Source organism: Bemisia tabaci, chromosome 2, assembly GCF_918797505.1.
Source record: "Bemisia tabaci chromosome 2, PGI_BMITA_v3".
Lineage (NCBI taxonomy): Eukaryota > Metazoa > Arthropoda > Insecta > Hemiptera > Aleyrodidae > Bemisia > Bemisia tabaci.
Window position 1 is genome coordinate 30,448,884 of NC_092794.1, and position 17,160 is coordinate 30,466,043.

General features: G+C 39.9%; 1 protein-coding gene across 9 annotated transcripts in view; it reads right to left on the reverse strand.

The window, feature by feature from the left end:
* Window positions 1-1,398: 1,398 nt before the first annotated feature.
* Window positions 1,399-17,160, reverse strand: part of PsGEF (Protostome-specific GEF) — a 516,326-nt gene continuing 500,564 nt past the window's right edge. For all 9 annotated transcript variants that reach the window (XM_072297125.1, XM_072297127.1, XM_072297130.1 and 6 more), the window contains 2 exons: window positions 11,589-11,703; window positions 1,399-2,085 (listed from right to left, as the gene is read on the reverse strand). In XM_072297125.1, coding sequence (XP_072153226.1) covers window positions 2,023-2,085; window positions 11,589-11,703 — 178 coding nt within the window. In that variant the 3' untranslated portion in view covers window positions 1,399-2,022. The remainder of the gene's footprint in view (window positions 2,086-11,588; window positions 11,704-17,160) is intronic.

The window sequence follows — 17,160 nt, forward strand, 5'->3', positions numbered from 1 at the left end:
CTAATTCTAATTTTTTAGGGGCTAATTTTAATTTTTTTCCCCTTGGGGGGGGGAGGGCTACGGACCCCAACTTTTAATTTTCAAATGGGAAGAACCCCTTTAAGATAACTCGTTCGAAAGAGCATAAGAAAAGAAAACTTTTCGCGCAAACCCCAAGTCAATATCTCAAACCGTTCCAAAATGGCGGCCAGTTAAAGTTCAAAATGGCCGGAAATTCACACCGGTTATTTGTCGATGGATTTGCGCGAAAATCGGTATGTACGGGTATTTTGACACGGGAAAAACAAATTTGACGTTAGATTTTCAATAAAACCGAAATTTCCAAAATGGCCGCCGGTTAAAGTTTAAAATGGCCGAAAATTGTCACCTCGGTTTTTCGCTGATGGATTTGCTTAAAACTTGGAATTTGAGAGTATTTTGGCATAAGATAAACAAATTTGAACTTAGATTTCTAAAAAAATCAATTTTTGGTCATTTTGAGCTTCAACCAGCGGCCATTTTGGGAATTTCGGTTTTTTTGTAAATCTAACGTCAAATTCGTTTTTCCCGTGTCAAAATACCCGTACATACCGATTTTCGCGCAAATCCATCGACAAATAACCGGTGTGAATTTCCGGCCATTTTGAACTTTAACCGGCCGCCATTTTGAAACGGTTTGAGATATTGACTTCGGGTTTGCGCGAAAAGTTTTCTTTTCCTATGCTCTTTCGAACGAGCTATCTCAAAGAGGGGTCTTCCCATTTGAAAATTAAAAGTTGGGGGCCGTTGCCCCCCCAAGGGGGCCCCCCTGAAAATTTTAGGGGGCCCAAAAAGTAGCTTCCTTTGATCTAGGAATATCCCCAAAGTTTCAAATCTTTACCTCAATTAGGTAAAAAGTTAGAGGGGGTGGAAGGGACTTTTGGATCACCCTGTATAGAGTAATGATCACAATAAGAATAGAGTCCCTTTATACCCAGAGTTAAGACAACTCACTTTTGGTTGGGCTGAAAGTGGCCTAAAAAAAATCCAATTCTGATTGGTTCTCGCTCATGGAGGCTGAAACGAGTGCACCAAGATGGCGGTACCTTGAATGTGAACAAGAATAATGAAAATATTTCCTAATTGTGGTTTATCAAGAGTAAATTGCGTTATTGTCATCAGTCCAAAATGAAAATAGATTAAGAAATTATTCACAAACCAATCTCATTTTCTTTTTAATTGATCAATTTGTTGATGTTGTTGTTTTTGTGTGACAGACATCGCAGGATTCCTGATCCTTATCCCTCAATATCGTTCGTTTGGGTGCACTCGTTTCGGCCTCCATGGCCAGCCAAGGCCGGCTGCCAGTCAGCTGATAATCGAGTTGTCTTAACTCTGGGTATAAAGGGACTCTAAATAAGAAATAAATGGCAACAGCTCTAAATTTGCGTACAGTCTATTCTTTTCTTTACGACTTATCAATACAATCAATTTTAGGAGGCAAGAGTTTTTTTTACTTATAACGTATAGAAACTCGATCTTTTTACGTAAAGAAACTCACATTCTTTACGAACTATTCTTGTGAAAAGTGCTACGATGGCATTTCATTTTTGGTCTATCTTGCGTCTTTTTCACGATTTTTCCCCCGTATATTTTACGTCTTTGCGTTACAAGGGAAAGCTGCTTGATCATTATTGCTCGGCCTTCTACTTACTTTTTGTCCCGACTTGCTTGCCAAGGCTTTTTCACGTAACCCATTCTAGATATCTTTTATATAGTATTTAATACCCAAAAGAAGGACACTTTATGCGATATTTTAAAGAAAAATTATATATGTATCTATTTACAGCCATTTATGACCCTACTTAATAGGTTTTTGAGATTTGACTATACGTAATATTACGCACATTTTGGCTACTAGGGTCGCTCCTCTCCAAAAAATTGATCTGAGTGATATAATAGGTCTGAAATGCATGGGTTCAAGTTACATTTATCCGGGATAATTTTTAAGGAAAGTCGCACATAAGAATCAAAATGAGAGTCAACAATGACGTTTTACACGTGTTAACTATTTGTTTGTTTTTTTCTTCTGAACTGCTTCCAAAACCGGCGATCACTATTTTTAACCTGCAAAGAAACAAAAAAGAACTTGAAATAAATCATTTCAAGACATCCATGAACCTGAACAAGAGGATTTGAAATTCATAAAGAAGAACAAAGAAATTTTGAGTCTTCAAGTAAATATACAAGATGAGGCAAAACTCTAGAGACGGCTGGATATTTTTTGAACGGCTGGAGTTAGAGAAACGAGCTTTGTGGTAAGTACCTAGACCAAAAGAAACTATCTTTTGAGGGGGTCAAAACTTTTGGGGGGACCAAGGGGGCCCCCCACCTACCCTAACTTTTTTTTTCGAATGGCAACCCCCATCTTTCGACAAGTCATTCAAGAGGGCATACAAAATGAAAACTTTTTGCGCAAAGCGGAAGCCTCTACCTATCATTGAAACAAAATGGCAGCCTAAAACGGGTCGAAAATCGGTATTCTGACTTACATCAAAGATTCGACTTGGAATTTGGTATCCGGGGGTTTTTGGGGTCGGGTAAAACGAATTTAGCATTGGATTTTCAAAATCTTTGCTTCATTTCAAATTGGCGGCGTAAAACCGGTCGAGACCCAGTTTTTCGGCTGTTAATCAATGGAGTCGCTCAAAAACGAAATCAGGGCAGTTTCTTAGTTCGGGGAAAACGGATATGGTCATTTGATTCCCAAAATGTCCACGATTGAAAGGTTTAACACGCTTTTGCCCCTCTTCCACATGTTTCAATTTTCAAATACATAATTTGGAGTAATTTGCAATTAAACACACAAAAAAGGAAAAAGAATTGTTTGGTACCTTACCAGTTTATAGCAAGTGTTCAAATTGCCGACCCTCTTCAATTTCGCAATGACAATTTCCGAAACATTTTCGAAATCGCAGAAGGTCGACAATTTGAACACTTGCTATAAACTGGTAAGGTAACGAACAATTCTTTTTCCTTTTTTGTGTGTTTAATTGCAAATTACTCCAAATTATGTATTTGAAAATTGAAACATGTGGAAGAGGGGCAAAAGCGTGTTAAACCTTTCAATCGTGGACATAAAAATCGCGCGCGCCAAAAATTGCCGAAAATTCGTGCTAGGAATTCCTCCCCCCGCGCGACGCACCGCGCAGATCCACCGCCCGCTTATCGCAGCGGTAGCCTCCCTCACATAAGTATCACACAAACCATCTGGACGTGTTGTTGGGTATGATATTAACCTTTAGCCATCATTACCTGGCGAGTTTTCTCATTACGAACACGGTCCCGTCTCAAGATGCGGGCAGATTGCCGCCAAAAATCCATTTCAGTTGCCTTCCACATGCATTGCATTCGCTTCGTTAAAGGCCACACTTCACTACCATACAGCACGCACGTTTCACAATGGTGACATAAAGCCGGTGCATGTTTACCTTTGAAATACTCTCTCTACCCTGGCTCTCCTCCCCTGGATAATCCTGTCCTAAACTGCCCGATTCATCCTGCCGTCTTAATCTGTCTACACGCCGAAATACTTACGCTTGTAACCAGTGGTGCATGCAGGATGAGGTTCTCCTGATCGCGCGAGTGATGGCGACGGGCCTCGGCTTTGCCGTTCCCAGCATCAAGGGGACGATATACTCCATACGAAACCAGCAGAGAGTATAGAACCTTCCATACTCTCTGGAAACCAGCGTATTGCTCGTTCAAGAGGAGTCATTAAAATAATCGTATTCAACTACTACTACTATGGAGCTATGGAACTATGGAGTCAATTTCTTTTTAATAATATAACGGGATTTACTACCCGTGATTTAGCTATTATCGCCCCAGAATACTTTTAAAGCGCCTTTACTTTCCAGAATCTTGACAGAATTTGTTTTGGCGTAAACGACTCAAGAGACACTGTAGTTAAAAAATATAAAGAATTTTCGATTTTGACAAAAAAATTACGTTCGTTCAGGCACACCGTGTATTGTATTAGTGGGGCCGATAAGCGTAACAATCGTGCACTTCTGGAAGAAAGCATGAAAATTACAGGGATTCATCTCTACCCTATAGACTTTCGATTTAGACATAGACCCCAAAAATCTGAGCCCCCTGGGGGGGGCAGGGGGGCCCCCAAATTTAGAATTTCGTATAACTACTGAACGGCTAATATTAGCGTAATTTTTTTACAGCAGGACGATGGGAAATTTTATTAGGAACAAAAACGGTTCTCATGAATTTTTCTGTGGGATCGATATTTAAGGCGTGAAACGGGAAAAACGATCGGGGGACGGGGAGCCGGCCTTTCTGAGGCAGATCCGCCGCTGCGCTGCCTGCCCGGGACGCGCGCGGCGGCGGAGTACGGTGTTCCCGACGGAATAGCCGCTTGTCTCGGTTTAATCTCAACGGTGCGCAATTTTAAAAATATTATAAATAAATTGTACTACCTATAAAGCCTTAAAATAGGGCTTAATTTTTGCAGGTAATATATGTATACAATTGAGCGCACGGCAAAAGAAGAAGAAGGAGAAGGGGCTAAGTGCTGGAGTTCGGGGATGTTTTGTTGTACGGGTTTGTCAATTTTTATTAAAGCATCTGAGATAACTGTATCAGACATCAGTTGAACGGAATAAAATCTGACGCACAGTTGCCTCGCGAAGAGGGGGGGTGGGACTAAAAATCACATATCTTTTTTGTTAACCTCGATGACCTGATAAATTATTTTAAAGTGTTTTTTTTTCTCTCCCTTCTTTATTCGGTGCTGCGCCACCAGAATGATATCTAAATATGCTTACATACCCTAAAGTTCCCGGGAGACGGCTTCCAGCCAGACTTTTAAGACAAGGAAACTAATTTTGTAAAAAATGAGTATACTTAAAAACATGCTTATTCTCCTCTCTTTAAGGAACATATTGGTACATTATTGCTACGTATAAGTAGGCATTTTTTAAGAGGACCAAAACCACCTTCAAAACTTGCTCCGAAAAAACGCCAAAAGAATCTTGAGAAAGCTTGATAGGGAAAAAAGACCCTCAAAAAACATTTGTTGGACTGCTTCCTGTACAGTACAAAGAATATTATTAAGTAATAAATAGTCGCCAATATCCGCTAATCTGCAAAAACGGTCCATTTGAGTGATAGGAAGTCGCGCCTACTGGGGACCTATCCTGTTCTTATGTCATCGATTAAATCGCGCATCATTCGATATCCCGCAATCTCGGTAATTTTGCAACTGATTAATGATTACTGATTTTGACTGATTTGTTGATATTTTGACGAGAAATTAACCTTTTGATAATCTCTAAACCTAATTCGATCAGTGTCATACTGTACGATAAAGTTTAAGGTGTACGTCTGTACGTTTTGTGCACTGCATATTTTGCAAGTCCCGTTTCTTGACAATTTTCTCCGACATACTTACAAATAAAAAATCGGTACGAGATTTGGTGGGTTGAAAAAGAAGAAATGCGATGAATTTCTTCCTGACGTACTGGTCCTTCTCAAAGTTCTTTAAAGGCTCAGAACCTGCATGATAAATAAATGTCCTCCTACATTAATATTTTTTTCAATACAAATTTTACCAACTCCACTCCAAACTCCGTAGAACAAAATGAAAGATAATATACATGGATTTTTTTACTACTCATTCCATTTTTTATGTCTCGTGGAAAGTACCAATAATATCTTCAAGGGTGACTCGATAAAAAGAAGCGATAGAATTCAGATATCTTCTTTTAGTGTATTTTCCGAAGGAAATACACTATTTTATTATTAATTATAATATATTGTTCTATTTTTTGAAATATGCATATTTGTTGAATAACTGAAAGAGTGGGGAGTTCATGAAAATGAAAACTTCTATTGGCTGGCTGGAGGAAAAAAGAGGAGAAAAGAACATTGTCGGAATGTTTCGTATGTAACCTGTGCAATTGCGAGAAACCGATGAACATAAACGAAAAACGATATTAGAGGGATGAAGGAAATCTGGAAACCTTGGTGGCGAAGGGAATGTGAAGCCCCCCTCTTTACTCCTCAAGTAATGTCTTAGCATCAAGTTTTGCAAAATTCTTGCTTATGTAAGCAGCCGAAAGTAACGTGGAAAATAAACTAAAAATAAGTTATCAAGGATCCGCCATTTCCAATAGTCATTAAAAAGTGGGTCAAAATCGTATATTAAAACTTGTTATTTCGCTCTAATATCTTGAAATATAATCCTTTACAAAACTTACGTGAGGAAAGGGTAATACACTCTGTACTTAGATCGGAAAAGCTCTGTATTCAGAGAAAACAAGACGCGTAATGCGCGATGACCGGCCTCTCTTATTGACTCGGCGCTTTCGCATTGGAGTATTTCGCCTTTTGCTTGTTTTTATGTGTTACTAATAAAAAGGAGGGCTTATATCACTATGGAAAAGTATTTAGGCAGTACAGTACATTCATAATTATTTTTAAAACTGCGCACCGTTGAGATTAAACCGAGACAAGCGGCTGTTTCATCGGGAACACCGTACTCCGCCGCCGCTCGCGTCCCGGGCAGGCAGCGCAGTGCGCAGATCTGCCTCAGAACGGCCGGCTCCCCGTCACCCGATGGTTTTTCCCGTTTCACGCCTTAAATATCGATCCCACAGAAAAATTCATGAGAACCGTTTTGTTCCTAATAAAATTTCCCATCGTCCTGCTGTAAAAAAATTACGCTAACATTAGCCGTTCAGTAGTTATACGAAATTCTAAATTTGGGGGCCCCCTGCCCCCCCAGGGGGCTCAGATTTTTGGGTCTATGTCTAAATCGAAAGTCTATAGGGTAGAGATGAATCCCTGAAATTTTCATGCTTTCTTCCAGAAGTGCACGATTGTTATGATATTTTCCACTTATCGGCCCCACTATATGGAGTACTGCTGCTATTCAACCCTTGTTTTCAGGTCAAAATTCTTATAAGGAAGCCCCTTGCAAGAGGAGATTTTTTTGTAATTTCTCTCAATTTTTTCTCCGTTGTATAAATTAATTGTTTGTCAAATTCTGAGGTCAGTTATATTTAATTGTAATTTATACATTTCTTTGTTTCCCTTCATTTTATTTTTTGTTTCGAGAAATCGAGGTTTTAAGGATTTCTTCGGATTTCGAATAATGTAACTTCTCTTCTATTCGGCCGATTTTTATGAATGAGGCCTCATTTTATTCGTGTTTTAACGGAAAATAAGGAAAAAATTGCTAAATACACGCGAAACAATTTTTTGGAAAATTTCCCATGATCCCGGCGTGACGGTGAAATGGGTAATCGAGTGAAAGTAATTAGGTCTGATTTTTGTCGACCGTGCCGAGGGTCGCCTTTTGTTCTTCAGCTGGGAAGCGACGCGGCGAACCGAGCCACGATCGGGACACTGCCTGGGTTTGTGCCTGCCTGTGCACTGTTTTGGCCTAATAGGGGAGTGAATTTCTGTATGGGCCACGGTTAGCACATGAATCTAATGAGTCTCGAGGCTCATCACAGATTGCACTTACGGCTGTCCTGCCTGGCCTTGGCTATCAAAGCAGTGGTACCAAATTTTGAAAAGCATAACAGGGGTGCACCTATCTGTCTTTGCAACGTTTTAAACATAACGGAAGAGTGACATTCTCATTCGAAGAGTGCAGACTTGCTCAGCAATCCTCGAATCAGTTCGTTTGCTTCTGCTTATATACCTATGCATATTTTAAATCAGCGCTGCGCATTCTTAGGCTTTTTTTACAAAAACCAAGTAACGTAGACTCTTGGTATTCACTGCACATAAACTAGAAAGCCCCAGAATGAAAAACAACTTTAAATCATAATTATGGACGGATAAATAAACTTTTTACACGCTTTGGAAAATCTCAGAAGTTTGCGGTAGTCACTTTTCGGTAAGGAACTAAGGGACTCGGTTATTGTATCGAGTGGGGGCTCGAAACAATCGCAAAGGTGGTATACTACGTATACGCGCCAAAATGAGAGTTATTCCATGGAAATAATGTCTCAAGAATCACGATGAGCGCATCTGCAAACTCTGAAATGCACTACTAACTTCACAATGTGCATGAGAAATTTGCATTGTTTTAAGCTTCCCACCTCTAAAATGATACTACGGCACAGGTGAACATTTCGTTAGAAGAGTCGTTTCATTCAATCCCTGCTCAACATGGCCGACGCACAGTGCAGCGCCCATAAGGTCGCTGCACTGTGCGCATATATGAGAGGAAGAGAGGATGGGAGGAGAGGGGGCGATAAAGCTGAGCTTGGTAAATGCTGTTTAATATAATATCTACACGGATCGGTAGTCCATGTGGTCCCATTCCGTGCTTAAAACACATCAATAGCAAATATTGATTGGTACATCAAGATATAGAAAGTCAATATTTGGTTAAATTATGAATCGACCTGCCATGAAAAAAATGTTGATATTTTGAGTTTCGGGGGGTTTCAGGCCCAACTTTTGACGGATTCTAAAACTAAATAAAATTTTCTACCTTACATGCGTTTTCTAGCGATATATTTATATATATTTTTGGAATATCCATTCAAACATTTGAAACCGACGAAAATGGAGGTTTTCAAGTACCTTCTAAAATACGACGGTAAAATGCTTTAAAAATGACCCAAAAAATTGAATAAAAATATATTAATGAAGGATTACTTATCCTTTTACAAGATTTATTTTCCTCTTCTTTGAAATTGCAATTGCATTAACATAATAATCACAACATGATGATAAATAGTAGCGCTCCGCTCCTGCAGTAAGAGCGTGTGCGCAGGTGTCTTGTCTTTCCCCCTTTCCCCGCTCCACACGATACATGTCTTGTTAAACAAACACCTAGATAACGTCATCCGATTGTCTATCTTATCATTCTATCAAACATCTAAACCCATAATTAAAGTTGAAGTTTTGACTTTTGTCAATGGGTCGCAGCACTATGCGACGCTTCCGCGCGCAAGTTGAAGAGAGCACGAGTCAATCAAGGCGGATAGCTATCAACGTAAGAAATGTTATCAGGTGGTTAGAATCATCGTCCCGTCACATGTGTTTTGGTGGATTGGCGTCGGCTATGTTGAATATTGCGTAGTATACAGGGTTATCCAAAAGTCACCTACCACCCCTGTAACTTTTTTCCTAATTGAGATAGAAGTTTGAAACTTTGGGAACGTTCCTCGGTTTAAGGTAGCAACTTTTTGGTCCCCCCAAAATTTTGGGGGGCGGGGGTTAATTGTTTTTTTTCAAACGGCAACCCCCTTTTTGTGATACCTCATTTGAAAGATAATAAAAAAGAAAATTTTTGATGCAAACCGCAGGTCAAAATGTTGATTTTTGACAAAATGGCGGCCGGTCAAAGTTCAAAACTAGGGGGCTATGCCCCCTGGCCGCTACGCGGCCCAACCCCCTGAAGGCGCTCCGCGCCATCAATGGGCCGCTTCGCGGCCCTATTTTTACCCTCCTATCAGTGTTAGTTTTATTTTCCCCCTAAAAAATTACGATATGAGGTATACTTTAATTTTAAACTTTACTTAAATTTACTTTAAAATTAAAAGGACGCGTTTTGGAATGACTGCTTGATGAAATATTGCAGTAAAACAATGAACAATGATAGTCAGGTAATAATTAAGGTTTCATGAGTCGGGGATCGAACCTACATTGAGTTCAAAGTGGACGCATTTGCCGTCTTAGGCGACTCGACCACCGCTCGACTTGAGATCGTCGGCGCGAATCTTGTGTAGATAAGTGCAGAGGTGATGCGCAGGCTACACAGCTACTGCGAAACCTCCTCAACCACTGCGCATCCTCCCGCGCATAGCGGTAGCAGTACCAGAGCATTCTGTAAAAACACTCACTTTTATAATGTGATTTTAAAAAAACCTGGGTCCTTTTTCCAAAATCTGATTAAAGCGGGCTCATCTAGGGCCTATTACCTGTCGATTTACGCAAAAATCATGGAAATCGGCCCGGTAGAACGCTCAAACGAACTATGACAAAAAGTATAAATTTACATTGTTTAAATGGGAGAATTCGCAACTTTACCACGTAATATAAAAAAACCTGGGCCATATTTTCAAAATCTGAAAAGAGTTGGCTTATCTAGAGACAATTGCCCGTTGATAGCCGCAAAAATCATGAAAATGGGCCCGGTAGAATGCTGGAACTAAGCGTTACCAGTTTCGCAAAATTAGGAGGTCTTGGAGCTTATAGTATAGATGGCGGAAATTTGGCATCTCCGTTTTTTATCGGCGGATTGGTCTGAAACTTAGAATCCCAGGGTTTTTTGGGACGAGAAAAACGATTCTGGCATTAGTTTTCCGGAAATTTCAGTCCTTTTCAAAATGGTGGCGGTTAAAATGGCGGCTTAGAGCGGGAAGTGGATATTTAGACTGCTTATCGTCGGATTTGTATGAGACTTGGTATCCGGGGGTACTTCGGCATTAGAAGAATGAATCTTTCATTGGATTTTTGAAATTTTTAAATACTTTAAAATGGCGGCAAAAATGCGAATGCCGATGGTGGATGCGGATTTTCCGTTATTTTTCCGCCACCATTATGACGATATTCAGTGTTTCAAAAATTTATTGAAAGATTAATTTTTTTCGAGCCAAAAACTACCAGAGTATTGACTTTTGTGCAAATCCATCGGTAAATAGCCGTGATATAGATTTTCCGTCATTTTTACGCCGCCATTTAAAAGTTTTTAAAAATTTCAAAAATCCAATGAAAGATTCGTTCTTCTCGTGCCGAAATACCCCCGGATACCAAGTCTCATACAAATCCGACGATAAGCAGCCTAAATATCCACTTCCCACTCTAAGCCGCCATTTTAACCGTCGCCATTTTGAAAAGGACTGACATTTCCGGAAAAGTAATGCCAGAATCGTTTTTCTCGTCCCGAAAAACCCTGGGATTCTGAGTTTCAGACCAATCCGCCGATAAAAAACGGAGATGCCAAATTTCCGCCATTTTAAACTTTGACCGGCCGCCATTTTGTCAAAAATCAACATTTTACCTGCGGTTTGCGCCAAAAATTTTCTTTTTTATTTATCTTCCGAATGAGGTATCACAAAAGGGGGGTTGCCTTTTGAAAAAAAAAGTTAACCCCCGCCCCCCTTAAGGGGGGCCGCCCCCAAAAGTTTGGGGGGACCAAAAAGTTGCTACCTTAAACCGAGGAACATTGCCAAAGTTTCAAACTTCTATCTCAATTACGAAAAAAGTTACAGGGGTGGTAGGTGACTTTTGGATAACCCTGTATATCTTTTGAAAGCAGGGGTTGGATGGAATGACTCCTCTAACGAAATGTTCACTTATGCCGTGGTATCGTTTTTGAGGCGGGAGGCTCGAAAAGACGCAAATTTCTTATGCAAATTGTGAAGTTAGGAGTGCATTTCAGACTTTGTCAATACACTCATCGTGATTTTTGAGACATTTTCTATGAGTAACAACTCTTATTTTTGCTTTAGCAAAAGTTTGCAACAAGTCCATTGGGAACTTAGCAACCACTCATTAATCACACTTCCCTTTGTTAGTAGAAGTATCCCTAGAGGTTGAGCCACGTATTGATTGACCACACGGGATTTTGATAGTGAGATACTTACATTTAAAGACTGGGGCATAGTTGTTAGAATATTATCAGAAGAACTTTCTTGACCGAAAAGTTTTGAAAGTCTGCCACGCCCATCCTCACTTCTTCGACTCTTCAGGAATAACATCCTTAAAAAATGAAAAAGTGAATTAATTGGGATCGCAAAGTGTCATGAGTGTCATTTTTGACACAATTTACTTTGACTAAATTATACCTAGAACAGGTGGAAAATATCGGTGAGTACTATCGCGAGTTAGGTGTCTCAGATGTCTAGCTCGACGTCGACGACGATGACGACGATACCTCTGGCTTGTTATGTTTCAGGAATAATTTTTCATGAATAATAATGGATGTTCATACCATAGCAAGCTGCTTCGCCGAGGAGTCCATGGACGAAGACATTTAAACTCTCCATTTACTAACTTGCAAGAATCGACTCTCTTCACTAACTTTAAAAGAAAAAATACGAACTATGACGAGTTGGACACGTGGACTCAAGTGATAAGGGGCCATCATAGGCCGACTTATAGGCAACCACAAAATACATGTCGGCGGTGTAAGTCGGCAATCACATAACTCGGTTTGCGACGTTGCAGACTTCCTCTTATACTTTATTGTTTAAACGGAAAACTACTCAACGGCAAATCTTTAAAACTGCGGTGATTTTTCTTCTCTGTATGAAGAAAATTCTGCAAAAACTTCAAGGAATGAAGTCAATTTGTTCTCCTCTAAAAAAATAACATAGAGGCGGAGATTTTTAGACACCGCAAACGAGTTAAGTATGTGATTGCCGACTTACACCGTCGATGTATACATGCAAAGACATACTCGACAGTGCAAGTCGGCAATCACATAACTCGTTTTTTGGCGGTTTTGAGTTAGCTGCAGAAATGAAGTGTAGTAGATGTCTTTCACCTGCTATCAAAATATTTCAGTCGAAAAAAATCTGGAAGTCACCTAAAAACGTAGAACTCAAAACACACATCTCGGCGTTAATTCCAATAACACATAACTCGTGCCGTCGCGCCGCATTTTTACACAACGCGCGCTCTCCCGGGAAGAATCGTGAACAGTTTAGGAGGGAAAATTAAAAGTTAGTACGTCACAAAATCTTCTAACAACAAAAACATTGTTATTGTTTTAACATCTGACATCTTATCCGACGGATACCTGAGTAATTGTCCGCTTATTTTCATCATCATTTTATTTTAATTCGTAATTCGACGGCGTAAGTCCGCAATCACATAATTATCTCGTTCTTAGTGTCTGAAAATCTCCGCCTCTACGTTCTTTTTTTAAAGGAGAACCTCGACTCATTTGACATCATTCCTTGCAGTTTATACAGAATTTTCTTCGCATAGAGAATAGAAAACTCACGGCAGTTTTAAAGAATTGCCGTTGAGTAGTTTTCCGTTTAAAAATTGAAATATGACGGAAAGTCTGCGACGTCGTCAACCGATGAGTTATCGACGGTGAAACTACCAAACCACGTATCTCGGTTTGCGACGTCGCAGACTTCCTGTCATACTTTATTTTCTAAATGAAAAACTACTTAACATCCAGTCTTGAAAATGTCTGTGATTTTTTCTCTTTGTGCGGAGAAAATTCCGTAAAACTTTCAAGGAATGATATTGATTTGGTCTACTTAAAAAAAATAAAATGTGAACATAGATTTTTAAACACCGCAAACGAGATACGTGGTTTGGTAGTTTCACCGTCGTTATGTGATTGCCGACTTACGCCGTCGAATTGTTTTCCGGTGTCATTCTAAAGATGCGCTATCAATTAAAGTTTGTTAAAAGGAACTTTAGGCTACTTTTAAAGTGAGAGGAGTCTTATTCAGTCTTTATTCAGTCAACATCGGCAAAGAATAGAGGTTTGAATCAGTAATTCGCCAACCACGAATCTCAGAATTCAGTGTTGGACCTCAGTTGGTTCCACAAACACGTAACTCGGTTTTGGGTCATTTCTCCGGACAGACGAGAATATTATTCAAAATGATGATAGAGTCTTATAAAGCATCTTATCCTTGCTGTCTCTAAGAATTATTTCCCCTTTACCTTCAAAAATGAGGAATGTATCTAGAGTTTTTTCCCTCTCCTGAAAAATCGCGTTTTCCGCGAGTTATGTGATTGCCGACCTATACCGTCGATTACTTGTAATCATGTATCATACCTGTTAACATGTACGAAGGTCGTCCAGAAAGTGAGTTCACTTGTTCAACATCTCCCAAACAAGGTAGGTGAAAAAAATCTAAAGGTAGATACCGTTGAAAAGCCACTACTCTCAGCTCTCTAACGCGCTATGGAAATTTAAATTTGGTTCTATAGAACTCAAGAAAAGTAGGTTTTTCTGAACCCACCTCCTCTCAGCACGGGTCCAAAATTTCACGGAGCGTCATTTCGCAAGTGAGCCGCTGTGTCTATTGCTTATGGCAAAAAGTGGCTTAGAGGTGGTTGAGGTACATGTAAAACCTAAGTAAAGACTTTTCTTATGTAAGAACTAGCAGGATTGACCGTGCTTACTTTGATTATTGGTGGCTTTGGACTGCAGCACACGGAAATGTCAAGCTACATTTGGTAAACTCTTGGAGTTGTAACACTGTATTTGGTTTCGGTGTCCGAATTGAGTTCTATAATTCGTTTTCTTGCAAGAAAGGTGACCTTAACTGCACAAATTCAGGTTCATTTATGGTAAACAAGTTGTAAAAGCTGCATATTTTTCCAAATCATGAGTCTTTGACGAAATTTCTTCGAGAAGAGGCAGGATAAGTTGAATGCTTACCTGCTAAAAATTTCTCATGCGAATTTCACTCAGGCTGTTTTGGGCAGGAGAATAATTCCCCTAAGAATTGGCTCCCACGAGAAGTGGCTCTAATGGGAAGTGGCTGAAGTAGCTCCCATGGGAAGCTCCCTACTCCGTGCCCAAAATGCCGTCTCTACTAGCAGATTCAGAGAAGAAAAATATTAAGGATTAAACACGAAAATTAAGTCGTACTATAGCCGTCGCATGTTTCCGACATGTAAGAGATTCTTGGTCATCATGGAAATCACCGCACCACGGTCATTCCCAAGCGGTCTCCCATCTAAGTACTAACGTTACACGTCTTAAGTCCAACGTTACTTAACCTCCGTGATCGCCCGTCACGGTTCCGTGAATTTGGCAACCATGAATTTTCACTGAGACAGGTGTGATTCAGAATGTGTCATATGAGACCCAGGACTCTCAGGTAATGTTCAGAGTGGCCAAACTCTCCCCAAAAATGACGGGGGAAAAATTAAGAGATGCCTCCCTAGAAAAAAGAGTAGCCAAAATGCAAGGATTCATCACCGACTTAGATTCGTATTTTTTAATCAAGATTTTTTAACGCTACAAAAAACCAAGGTACCATTCGAAAGCTGACAATTTTAGCTTTCTAACGACATGTTGGTTTTTAATTTTGGTGCATTTTGGCGGCGAGAAATTGACTTTGACTGGAGCCACCCGTATCTCTTCGTTTTTGGACATAGTTTCGAAAAATTCCTATGTGCCGGCGTTGTGTTGCTCAAAATTAAAAAATTATTATACCAATAGAAAGCTGAGAGTGTGGTCTTTCTAATGGTGTACATGTTTTTTTTTTTTTTTTTTAACTTCAAAAATAGCCGAGATAAATGGAAGGGAACCGGCCGTCCGAGTGGGCGGAAAATTCCTTGAAATTATTGCAGTAATGTAGGCGGCCAGTTGCTTCAAATTACAAAATCTATTGACGTTAGAAAGCTGAAAGCAAGAGCTTTTTAACGGTATAATTGGATTTTAGTTTGCGATAAGATTTGTTCCTGAAAAAAATGGAAATCTCTTCGATTTTGTGATTTTTTTGAGAATTAAACCTAAAAGTCTATATATATATTTTTCGAGGAGCTCGAACAACACATTTCGGTTTTTGGCTAAAAACATAGTATTTTTACCCTACTTGAAGATACCGAAGAGATCGGAGATGTACATTCACTTTTCATATAACTTTCCTTCAACGGAGCCGTACCGTGTGCTGCTGCCGTGGAGCTCCACCATTTTGGAGGGAAATTTAGCAAGCATAAACGTCCCCAGCGCAGCGCCGATTACATGATCGACAGCAACGATATTCTTGGAAATTTCTACACTAAACAGTTTTAATGAAACAAAAATGATAAAAGGATATATCGACGGTGAAACTACCAAACCACGTATCTCGGTTTGCGACGTCGCAGACTTCCTGTCATACTTAATTTTTTAAATGAAAAACTACTTAACATCCAGTCTTGAAAATGTCTGTGATTTTTCCTCTTTGTGCGGAGAAAATTCCGTGAAACTTTCAAGGAATGATATTGATTTGGTCTACTTAAAAAAAATAAAATGTGAACATAGATTTTTAAACACCGCAAACGAGATACGTGGATTGGTAGTTTCACCGTCGATATATATAAAAAAGCCGTTCTGGACGCGCAATGCGCGTCCGTCACGGCCAGCCAAGGGCTGCGCCCCCTGGACCCCCGATCACAGTGACATTCGACAGTCGGCTCGCTCCGCGAGCCATTTTTCTCCGTGATTGGACGTTTGATCGCTAAGATGTACACATTTTGGAGACTCTGGAGGCAAAAATGATTTCGTCACAGAACCTTGTTGCCTGAGCGTGCCATCATTTGCACATGAATAGATGTGTGGAGATGAAGCGATGATGGGGATCGATCATTTCTTCAAAAACGCATTTGACTGGCACGTCATCCCTTCGGGTGGCGGAAAAAGACAATCCATGGAAATTCTTCCGCGATTTGACTCGCTGAAGTAGCAAGAGTTCATCTTTACCTCTTAAGAAAATTATCGGTGGTGTAGGGGTCTAAAAACTGCTCAACGATAGTATAGTTCGAGTTCCGAATCGCAATGAGCCCACTCGTGTTTTTTTCTTATATTTTCATCGCATATAAATTTCTCTGATGTTTTTGTTTTATTCTCTCTGATCGCATATTAGTAATAATATCCTCATTTCATTTCCTTTCCCTTTCCTTTTTCCTTTTTTGTAGCATCTTGGTCCATTTACAATCATTATTTTAAAATAGCTTTTCCCTAGTATACAATTGATGCTTCAAACGGAATCAATTGTTTTAATGACATTTCCAGCTAAATCATGGGTTTTCCCAGGAAGGCAGCCTCTCATCCCTCCCGGACTCTATTGTTGCCAGATAAGTTGCTTTTTTAGCACTTTTCCCAATTCAAATCCATGTAAAATATTCACATTTACCGCACAATCTGGCAACCTCTCGAGTGAAATGGAAAAAGGTGGAATCGCTGAAAGTCTGAATCCTTCAAAGTTTATATTAATGAGATATATAACAAACACAAAAGCCAGGATCAAGGCTCAAAACTAGGTTAAAATATGTTACGGGACGTTGAGTCTCAATGAGTCAGGGGTAGTCTACAAAATCAAGTGCTCCGGGTGTGATGTCATTTACATTGGTATGACACGTCAACTTCTTAAGATGCGGTTAAATGGGCACCAATATGATCGGAAGGAAAAAACTGCGCTACATGCCCACCGAGAAGCGACGGGCCGTGTTTTCGATTTCAAGAATGTG